Below are 11946 nucleotides of genomic sequence, written 5' to 3'. Positions count from 1 at the left end.
ATTTCTGTTTTTATAATATAATCTTTTTTCTCCAGTTCTTTCCTGCCTTATCTCTCCTTTCTGCCTAAGTGACTAAGGCTCGTTTTGCAGGTGAGATGTAAAAAGTCCATTCTCCCATGGGCAGTCTTCAACTTCCAGACATCCACAGGCAGACAGTTTTCATGGACTTCATTTTCTCAATTTGAATGTATTTCTACATTAAGTGCCTGTCCCCAATTCTGGCTTCATTCACCCCTCTAATTTTAGGAACTCCTTTACTTCTGTAGGGAAAGGGGGCAATGACCACTCTGGCTTCTTTGAGCTGAAGGGGGAATCATGGGGTAAGCAGTTTGGAGTTCCCTTTTTAAAAATCAGGTTAATCGAGGGGTCCATGGTAGAAGTCTTGTTGGGGAAGAGAAGGTTGTAGAGGAATCTGGGGGTGGGTGATTTTATGAGAGAAGAACAAAAAGTCATGAGTACTGAAATGAGATTAATACATTATAAATATTGCAGAATCTGGAACATGCCAATGAATATCATAGAGATGACAGAAGTCAATAATTTCTCACCAGGGGCTAGAAGAACTGAGAAGTTGTTCCCATAACAAGACCTAGAAAAGGCTGGAGAGTACAAGACGTGTATTTGGGAACTTTAACTTTGTCCAGGTTATCAGGAATGTAAACACATTTAGTGAGATCTCTATATTTTCTGTTACTAGCAAACATAGATTAAGCCTACCTGTATCTGTAGGCCTTAAACTGACTAAAAACTTCTGACTCTGGAAGTTTTTCTTGATAGTTATCAGGCACATTTGCCTAAGAATCTCTTTTGTAGCTTTTAGTCTTTATTCTAGTGGGCTATCACAAGTGCTCATCTTAAGTTACATTTCACTATTATTTCTTTTAAATGCCCAAGAATGGCTTTATTTTGGTTTTAATTGTTTTGCTAGGTATCTAAGATCAAGCTGGTCAAAGTGAACTGTTCCTGGCTGTTAAAGAGTCATTTGAGTTCCCACAGGAGTCAGTCATAGAGAACTTAAGGAAAGCTTCTTAGCTTTAGTGTCATCCATTAGACAGGGTATCCTCAATGAGATGGCTTTCCTTGAAAGCACCAGGGATGTCTCCCTTTTTCCTTGACCCTCCTCTGCAGCAGATGCACTGATTGGCTTTTCATCCTCCAGAGGACTCATCATTCTCCCTGATCAGGAGGTCGTGTGACCCAGAGTTTCAAAGCTCCTTAAAAAATTCCTCTTGTGGAGATCCAAGATGGCAGACTATAGGGAGGCTGCATTCCTTGTGACTCTGTAACTCCGGTTTCAAGCAGAGGATGTCTGTTTCTTGGTGAGGTCGTTTTTGCTGCTTATTGATCCCCTGCTGTTTACCCCATTTGTCTGCCGTGATCACCTGCAGGCTGCCAGCATATCGATGCCTTTTTTGAGTGCAGATTGCTCACTGTCAGGTGCCTATCATTGGCCATTTGCCTGCCTCTCACCTGTCCATTGCCTCCCTTACACCTATCCATCATGAAATGCACGAGGCTCACCACCCGATTGTTCCACAACAGTCAGCAAACTGATCACCAACCAACAGTGGAGCACCAGCTGCCTGCTGTTTGCTGGAAGTTTACAATTAAAGTACCTGCAGGTTTGATTACACGTGGCTGTTGCCGTATTGAGACAATAGCCAGGCCCCATAGGACCCCTGGCCAGACTGACTGAGCCTCGTCTCCAGGATCCCTCAGCCCAAGCCATCACTCCCTGCCTCTGGAGCCCTCACATCGACTGACTGCTCTCTGCCTCCAGGACCCCAAGACCAACTGACTGTGCCCTATCACCAGGGACCCCAGACCAACTGATTGCACCTGGCCTCCAGGATCCCACACACACATAAAACACACCCGACATCCAGGACCCCTCCCTGACCAACCACACCTCTCCTCCAGGACCTCCAGCCGACCACATCCACACCCCTAGCTGCAACTCCCCATTTGCCAACACATTTGAAAGTCACAGTGGCCATGTTGGATAATCCTGGAAGTTGAAGCTCTGATATTTTAGGTGGGACAAATCCCATCCTGAAATGCCTGCTGGAGACAAGCTCATTGTGAGGTACCTCTCATGCATCAGGCTACTGAACACTGGGAGTTTTCATTACCATATGACTATTATACTGTAGATTTCATTTTACTCCTTATTAAAAAATTTTAAGTTTTTATTTTTTTACTTTTCTTGCTCTCTTTTCCTTTTGTTTACCTATTCTCTCAGAGTCTCCTTCTTCCTTTTTGCATGCTAACATCCAATTTCTTTTGATTACACCCATTCTATTATCTAGAACTTCTATACAGTCTTTTTTTATCCCATTAATAGCTACGTTCTACATCCTTCTGCATCCTCTTTGTCCTCCATTAGAAATTACAGACCTTATTGCAATTCTGCTTGTTTTACTGAAGATAATATTTGAACTCATTCTGTTTATTATGACAATATTTTATTGTCCTCATAGGAGCTATTTGATATAGGATTGCATAGTGTCTGAATTGGGCACTGCTAATATTGATCTCCCCTTAAGAAAAATGTTTTGGAAACCTATAGGACCACTACAAACCTATAGGGGGAAATCTGAAATACCCCAGATCTGCAATGCTAGAGGAGAAGATACATGAACAACATGAAAAAACAAGGGAAGAAAGTGATCCAAAGAAATCTAGATTCTATATTAATAGAATCCAATAAAAGTATGGTAGAAGAAATGTCAGAAAAGCACTTCAGATTATACATGATTAATATAATTTGTGAAGCAATGGATGAGATAAGAGACAAAATGCAGGCAAGGAATGATAATATCAATAAGCTGAAAGACCAACTGAAGGAAGCAAAAGATCATTTCAGCACTCGCACTTCAAAGACATATCTGTAAGTGAATAAATGAAGAAGTTATTTTGGAAGGCATAAATATGATGATGCAATATCAGTTACTGTGAATAAAATTAGTTTCTGTTTTTTTGTATGACTTTAAAACCAACATTTCCCACCTTTGTAATTAGGAATAGCCAGGATTATGTTCTGGCTAATAAGATATAGGTGGAATCAATTTCTCTATGGTCTTTAGATATTTGGTTTCCATTATTTTTAAAATGTGTAATTGGCACATAATACTTATTCATGTATGGTTCATTGTGGTATATTAATTATATGCCCATAAAATAACTTGGTCAATTTGAATTCCAACTACTTTCCATTTATTTCTCCTCCTCCTTCCCCCACCCATTTTTGCTACTCTACATTTCTCCCTTCTCTTTGTATGAAATCCTTTAATTTTTTTTTTCTTTTAAAAATCTCTGTCTTCCATCTATGAGAGCACATATTTGTTTGTTGTATTTCTGAATCTGGCTAATTCACTTAAAATGATATTCTCCAGTTCCATCATTTTACTTCAAATGACATTTTTTTTTCATGACTGTGTAAAATTTGTTTATACATATCACATTTCCTTGTCTGTTCATCTGTTGATAAACACATTAGTCTGATATCATAACTAGGTTAATGTAAATTTCTGTGCTAAAAATATTATGGATGTATTGCAATAGTCTGCTGACTTTAGATATTTGGATAAATACCAGAAGGGATATTGATGGGTTATATGTTAATTTCATAATTTTGAGAATCTGTTGTATAGTTTATACTAGTTGACAATACAATCAACAGTGCGTAATGTCCTTTATCTGCATCTTTGTCAGCACTGTTTATTATTACTTCTATTAATGATGTTTGACATGTAATTGGAAATAAAGAATCAGTGGAGTTTTGATTTGAACTTTCCTGAGTTCCGAAGAAGGTGAAATTTTATGTAATGTTTTACCATTTGTATTTCTTTTTTATTTAAAAACTTTAGAAATGTCCATTTAGTTCATTGTCTCATTTACCAAGTGGGTTATTTGTGAGGGGATTCTGTGAATTACTTTTAGTTCAAAATAACATCTGGATATTATCATCTGCTGAGAGAGTAGCTGGAAATTTTTTCTCCAATTCTCTATGCTGTTTTTAACAGGGTCTTCATTATTCTTTATTGCTTCATTTTACTTTATTGCCATGCAGAAACTTTTTAATTTGTAGTTGTTCCATCACTGATTGTGGGATTTATTTCTTGACCTTTATCAACCTCCTGGTTCAGTTTGGGAGGAGCATATGTCTCTAGAAATTTGTCAAGGTCTTCGGTAGATTCTATTTTTTTGGAATAGAGATTTTCAAAGTAACTTCTCATTATGTTCTGCATCTCAGTGTTTTCTGTCGTGATATTTCCTTTTTGATCACGAATTTTAGTCATTTGAGTCTTCTCTCTCTTTGTTAATGTGGCTAGGGGTTTTTCTATTTTGTTTACTTTCCCAAAGAACCATCTTTTTGTTTTGTCAATTTTTTGAATTGTTTCTTTTGTTTCAATTTCATTGATTTCAGGTCTGATTTTAATTATTTCCTGTTTTCTTCTACTTTTGCTGTTATTTTGTTCTTCTTTTTCTAGGGCTTTGAGCTGTAAGATTAGGTCATTTAGTTGTTGACTTTTTATTCTTTTCTGGAATGTGCTCCATGCAATAAATTTTCTCTTAGTAATGCTTTAATTTTTTTTTATTGTAAACAAATGGGATACATGTTGTTTCTCTGTTTGTACATGGCATAAAGGCATACCATTTGTGTAATCATAAATTTACATAGAGTAATGTTTGATTCAGAGTGCCAGAGATTTTGATATGTTGTATCATCATTCTCATTGACCTCTAAGAATATTTTTATCTCCTCCCTGATGTTTTTTGTTATCCATGTTTCATTCAATAGCATGTTATTTAGTCTCCAGGTGTTGGAGTAATTTCTGATTTTATTTTGTCATTTATTTCTACTCTCTGTCTATTATGGTCTAATAGAACACAAGGTAGTATCTCTATTTTTTGCATTTTCTAAGGGCTGCTTTGTGGCATAACATATGGTCTATTTTGGAGAAGATTCCATGTACTGCTGAGAAGAAAGTGTATCTGATCATTGATGGATGGAATATTCTATACATGTCTATTAATTCTAGGTTAATGATTGTGTTATGGAGTTCTATGGATTCTTTGGTTGGTTTTTGTTTGGAAGTTCTATCTAGTGGTGACAGTGGTGCATTAATGTCACTCAGAATTATTTTGTTGTCATCTATTTGATTCCTAAATTTGAGAAGGTTTGTTTGATGTACAGGAATGCACCATTGTTTGGGGCATAAATATTTACTATCATTATGTCTTCCTGATTTATGGTTCCCTTAAGCAGTATGAAATGACCTTCTTTATCCCTTCTGACTAAGTTTGGCTTGAAGTCCACTTTATCTGATATAAGGATGGCAACCCCTGCTTTTTTACTGAATCCATGTGCATGGTAGGTTTTTTCTCATCCTTTCACCTTTAGTCTGTGGTTGTCTTTCTCTAGGAGATGAGCCTCTTGCAGGCAGCATGTTGTTGGTTCTTTCTTTTTAATCTATTCTGCCAGTCTGTCTTTTGATTGATGAGTTTAAGCCATTAATGTTCAGGGTTGTTATTGAGATATGATTTTATTTCCAGTCATTTGGGCTTATTTTTGGTTTTTAAGTTGTCTTGGCTTCTCCTTTGAGTGGTTTCTTTTTAAGGTAGTGTTCCTCCCTTTGCTGACCTACATTATTGTTTTTCATTTCTTCCTCATGGAATATTTTTTTGAGACCATTCTGTAGCATAGGATTCCACATGTAAATTCTTTTCACTTTTGTTTATCATGGAAGGATTTTATTTCATCTTCAAATTTAAAGGTTAGTTTTACTTGGTATATAATTCTTGGTTGGCAACCGTGTTCTTTCAGTGCTTGAAGTACATTGTTCCAGGCCTTTCTAGCTTTTAGAGTCTGGGTTGAGAAGTCTGCTGCTATTTTTATTGGTTTTCCCCTATATGTAATCTGCCAGTGCATTTTTTCTGTGCCTTCTATTCTACTGCATTGATCTTTGTGTTTGTTTTGGTGCCAATACCAAGATGGGTTTTTACTAGAGCTCTGTAGTATAACATGATATAAGACATCACGATGCCTCCAGCATTGCATTCACTTCTCTATGGGTTTAGATATTCTAGGTCTTTTATTCTTCCATGTGAATTTTAGTACTATTTTTTTCTAGGTCGTTGAAGAATGATAATAGTATCTTGATGGATTCAAATTGCTTCTGCATATTGCTTTTGATAATACAGCCATTTTACCAAGAATAACCCTGCCTACTCAAGAACATTGAAGTTCATTCCATATTTTAGAGTCTTCTACATTTGGTGTTTTATAAATTTGATTATAGAGCTTGTTCTCCTCTTTGACCCAATTTATTCTTAGAGAATTTTGGAGGCTATTTTGAATGGGATTGTTTTGTTCTTATTTTTTCTAGTGTATTCACTTTTGATATCTAGAAAAGCTATTGATTTTTTTTCATGTTGATTTTCTTCCCTGTTCCATGATTGAATTTTTTTTTTTTTTTAAAGATTTCCAGATTTTTATTTCTGGAACTGTACACCAGGTATTAAAGTACAACAAATACAAAATAATGCTCAAAAAAATCAGTGTTTATGTACAAATATTAAAATCAATGCAACAATAGCAACTTCCTCTTGAACATCGGATACTAAAACTTGTTCTGATTGTCACTAATTTATCTCATACTCACAGGGTACTTATTTCAAACTGGGACAATTGGAATCACTGGTCATCTAAGAGGAATATTAATATCTACCATATTTAACAATAAAACTAATAGTTTCCTCCTTTTAGTGAAAAAATTAGGAACTTTTTAAAAAACATAGTAATGTCAATATTTTTATAAATTATTTCAATTTCCATTTGTAGACAATGTGCTTTGAAACTCTGGGCAAACAATCTCCTTGGTGGTCAGGTTTATTTGTTAGTTTACATTCAAAGTTGAAGCATTTACTAGAGACTTTGGTTAAATTAAATAGTATCACTACGCTCTATTAGATCTGACGTTCTCAAATATTTATGACCCTCAATTTTAAAAATTAAAAAGGAAACGATTGCACAATTCTTTGACCTAATTGTACAGACTTTAGTATTTTTTAAACAGTAATCTACATCTTTCAAGTAAATTCAGCAGTTGACCATGACAAGAGGAAAACCAAACACTTAAAAAGCTAGCATGGAAAAGATGAGTATGACTAACAAAAGTAAAGTATTGCTATAATCACAGCACCAATTACAATTCTAAATGAATCCACTGTCCTCTTCAAATTCCCTGTACATAAAAGATACATCAGCCAACACTGCAACTGCTCACCATGAATTTTTGGTTTGTTCATATGAAAATAATGCGGCAAAAGAAAAAAAAGAATTTATCACAGTTTGTTATAAGAATTGTGCTTTTAACACTTGATAATAAAGGCGCTGTTTCTTCATATGATTTCAAATCAGATTTTTCATGCTTTCAAACGCAATTCTTTTAATAAACAGCAACAAACTCTGTTAGGATGCTTAAACGGAGAGAAAAAAAAAACCAGTAAATCCAGCTTTTAAAAGAAAATTCAATAAATAGCTATTTTACATGGATAAAGTCATAGTGGTACAATTTGTGAATGTCACATCAAGCATGCACAAAAATGGTATTATACATGACAGAAGTAGTCAGAAAATATTGAATTAGATCTAAAAAGATATGAAGGATTTACACATATATACAAAAATCTTGCAAATTATTGCCTCATTTTAACAAGGAATTAAAAGTAAACGTTACCAGCTAGTTAGCACTCTCCAAGAGGCTAAAATCAGATTGGCATTTAAAAATCTATTAAACTAGCTGGAATTTATTTTTCTCTCATATCATTTTCTAGATTTTGGTCAAAAATATTTAAATAACTAAAGTGTCCATTCAACTTGCTGATAATCAAAACTTTAGATAAGAAACACTGTTTCCATCTTATATCAAGATCCCAGCAATGCATAGATAAACTGAATATATTACTGCATCAGCTAATGAGAATGGGCATGTAAGTGCAACTGGTATTAGCATTCAGTCATCTTTGTGTAAATTATTTATACAGACCAGCCACTGTAAACCCAGAGTGAAAATTAAAATTATAACAATGGAAGATTATGGCCAGTATCTTACTAAATAATAGAAAGTGTATTGATTTTTAACAAAAGAAATAAGGTTCAAAGTTTAGCACAACAACACAGCAATAAGAAGCTAACAACTTGGATAAAAATATCAGAAAGCAACAGAGCCCAGGCTACCCATTATTTACTGTGCATACAGGAATGCTAGACTTTAGATGTATAAATTAGAGACTGATTTTAAGGTATTAATTTAACTACTTTTGTCCACTGTGCTAAACTAAATTTTATAGTAAATGTGCTACTGCGTAAACACTTCAAAGCAATCTTCATTAAAATGCTGCAAAGAAAAAAACAAGAATACACATCATCCAAAACTAAGGATGTCATTGCAGTTCACAGTTTGTATAATAAATACCCTCCCTTTCAATCATTACTAAGACCACTAACTACATCCTATCTACTCATCAGCACAACCTTGAAGCGATTTACACTTACAAATGTTAGCAATACAGCCAAACTTTTTTTTTTTTTTGCAAAGCGACACAACTAGTAAAAATCAAAAATTTCAGTTAAGACGGTGCAAAAAAAGGTAATTGTTTTAACTGTACTAAAAAAGCAAAGCTTATTATATCCTAATACTGTATTACGTATTGTCTGATTTACCTTATAACTTAAAGATGCATGTCCATAGAACAGAAATGGCCAAAGTTTATGATGATGGCTTCTCATTCACGTTTGGAATAAAAATAAAACCGAGTTTTGAGATGCAGCTGAACATCTGTCACTTTTTAAAACTTAAAAGTGGTAATGTACCATTCTATTTCAGATAGGCACTCACATTTCTCTTGCCAACTGCTCAAGCTAAACAAAAGAGCTTAAATATACTTCAAGGTTCTACTGCATTATGCATAAAATCTAGAAGTCCCTCTAAATATTAACACTTTGAACTGCAGTGCTACAACTTAAAAGAGGTGTCCCAAAATGTAAACCATTGAGTGGCAACATCCTAGGCTTTGTAGACTGTGCGTCTGCAAGTCAACTGCCTCAGGATAAAGTAAATTATCAGTGACCGGTATGGTTTAAGATTACAATCTTAACAATGGTGGACAAAACCCCATAGGAATACCACATCTTCAAATACCAACTTTTAGCCAGTAAATGAAATTACACAGAAATCTCCCGGCAGTAAAATGACCAACTCTGTGTAAGGTAGCCCTGGTCTAGAATTTTTAAACAGGATCCAAGCAAGAGTCTTCATAATTTGCACATGGTTCCTCGTGCTGGCTTCCATAAAGATGTACTTGCTGTTTTGTAAACTGAAGTGCTCTAGTTGAATAACATGAGAGAAGTTTCCATTTTTTAAAAAATCCTTGCATGTTTGTGCAGTTTAAAGAAACCTACCCCTGCTTTTATTAATAAAGAAAACAAAACCAAAAAAAAAAAATGCTACATTGAGCAGGGACTGGGATTGGTACCTGTAAACATTGATATTCCACTGCATCCATTATGGCAAAAGGAATTTACAGGAAAAGAAGCCACACCATTCAGTTCAGAACATCTGTGCTGGTTTTGAGCTGGTGGCCTCTTGTCTACAGGTTTTAAAATTGGGTATGGGGGCAGTGGGGAACAGAAAAGAATAGAAAAATAAGGGAGAGGGAAAGAGGTACTAGGGGATGAGGAAGAGAGAAGCAGAGCTTAAAGCTGCACCACAGAGTTCAATCTTAGTTCCCAACTCTGCTGATCATAGTTCATTTCCACATTTATGGATTGAAAAATGAAAATACTCTTGATAAATCAAGATATAGTTCTATACATACTGACATCACTGATGTCATAGTGAAAAAGATTCAAACTTCCAGTGAAAGACTATGCAAACCTGATAGCTCCCCTCAAGTTTACTGGTACTGCACACCCACTGTCTCTGGGCTCCTCCTTGGGTCACTCAGAGTGAAGGGCGGTGTGCTGATGCAGAGTGTGGGCACTGATGAAACCATTGGTCTCGTTGGCAGACAGACTGCCGAAGTCAGCCACAGAGACTGCCATTTTGGCACTGGTGATGTGATGTGTGTGATTTTCAAAGTCCACACCCAAATTATTTACAGAAACCTCATTCATAAAGGATTCAGGGACAGCAATGCCCATTTTCAACCTCTTTGCTGGTCTTTCTGATTCTTCACTGCACATGTTCATAGGGTTTAGCTCCGAGTGATAAAATCCAGTCTCAAATAAATTAAAACAATCACTTTCCCCATTGCTAGGCAGGGTGAGTAACTCTTCTGTTACAACAGGCACATGATTTACTTGTCCACGGGGTGTGTTGCCCAGTGGAGGAAAGCTATCATCCAAACAATTCACATCCGTGGGGTTGCAGACGGTTGCTACACTGTTGGTCAAAGCTGTCAAGTCACTGGCAGTGAAGGAGTTGAGAATGTTCAGCTGTTGATCAGGAATAGGCTCAGGCCGGTTAGAAGTTAAGGCTGAAGAATTTACTGTCCCACCCAGAGCTTCTGTCTCATCTACCAAACGATCCATATAGTCCGTAACTCCAGGGTGATGGTTATATCGTTTCTTTCCAAATCTTGTCTGTTGAGCAAAGTAATCATACCGTTCAGATTTCTTCCACATATAATAGAACGCTACACATTCAGCAACTGTTCTAGTTCTCACCTTATTCTTCTGAATAAGATGGAAATCTTTTCCATAAAGCATGAGCGCATGTTCAAAACTTCGGCATTCTTCTTCTGTCCATGCAGTCATTCCTTCATGAGATGCTTTTCCATTGCAACAGTACCTTTCGATTGCTTCCTTTACATTGTGGTTACATTTGAGAAGTTCATACAATGCCTGTTCATTGTCCCTTGTGTGTGCTCCCACAGAAATCCTATCCATTATTTTTTCATTTCCAGTTCTTAATGAGGTCTCAACAAGATACTCCTTAACTTTGCTCTCCAAAACCACATCAGGACGCCAAAGTAACTGGTCTTCATTTTCATACACTTTTTCATCACCATCATATTCTCCAAGATAAGGGGGAATCTCTGCCTGATATTGTAAACCAATCATTATTTCCTTCCTCAAATCTTCTGGTGAGTTACCACTGTCTGTTTCAACATCTTCTACCTCTGATTCCTTATCACCATCACATGTAGTATTTGATCGTAAAGGCCTAGGGAAAAAATCGGAAATTTCATGAGAAGTCACAGAGGGTGTCAGATCATCTGCAGAAGACTGAGTTTCCTCATCATCACCTGACAAGAGGTCTTTTGCTATTTCCTCTTTGTCTAGTGTCATATCTGGTAATTCATCTGCAAGTTCACTTGGGGAGCTGTTTGCACTGGAATTGGTAACTGCTGGAATTGTAGGTTCATAGCCATAGAATGCCAGTAAATCTTCTAAAGGCATGTTTCCTTCCTTTTCTAAGTCTTCAATTTCCGAACTGAAGTTTTTACCCTCATCCATCATTTCTTCTTCTTCAAGAGATCTTTCATCATCATAGTCATGGACCAACATCTCAGCAGTGGGGTCAAAATCATGATCCTCAGAAGACAAAGACCCAACTGGGCTCGAACTTCCAAAAGAAGCCTCCGCCATATTGGTACCTTTAGGGTGAACGAGCAGCGCCGAGCCCAGTCCCCGGATGGGGCGCCTGAGCCAATCGCAGCCGCCGCCGCCGCCGCCGCTGCGGTCCGCCCGGCACCCGCCGGGCGGTAGAGGCGGCTCGGCCCCTTATAGGGAAGGGCGGCCCGCGACGCCCGCGGCCCGCGACGCCCCCGGCCCGCTCGCACGCCCACCCCGCCCGGCGGCCCCACAGGGGCCCGCGCCCGCCTGTCTCTGTCCCGGCCCGCACTCAGACTCTCCCATGATTGAATTTATATATC

General features: G+C 37.1%; 1 protein-coding gene across 1 annotated transcript; it reads right to left on the bottom strand.

The window, feature by feature from the left end:
- Positions 1-8866: 8866 nt before the first annotated feature.
- Positions 8867-11692, bottom strand: LOC306647216 (mesoderm induction early response protein 3-like). Its single transcript, XM_079116279.1, has one exon. It carries the CDS (start codon positions 11657-11659, stop codon positions 10007-10009), a length of 1653 nt encoding a protein of 550 aa, XP_078972405.1. The 5' UTR covers positions 11660-11692; the 3' UTR covers positions 8867-10006.
- Between the last annotated feature and the right edge of the window lie 254 nt (positions 11693-11946).

The sequence above is a fragment of the Sciurus vulgaris genome, assembly GCF_902686455.1.
Source record: "Sciurus vulgaris genome assembly, chromosome: 16".
Lineage (NCBI taxonomy): Eukaryota > Metazoa > Chordata > Mammalia > Rodentia > Sciuridae > Sciurus > Sciurus vulgaris.
This window is presented reverse-complemented; position numbering and strand designations above follow the sequence as displayed.

Excerpts from the sequence above, each read along its gene's own strand:
- LOC306647216 (XM_079116279.1), bottom strand. The coding sequence starts at position 11,659 with ATGGCGGAGGCTTCTTTTGGAAGTTCGAGCCCAGTTGGGTCTTTGTCT.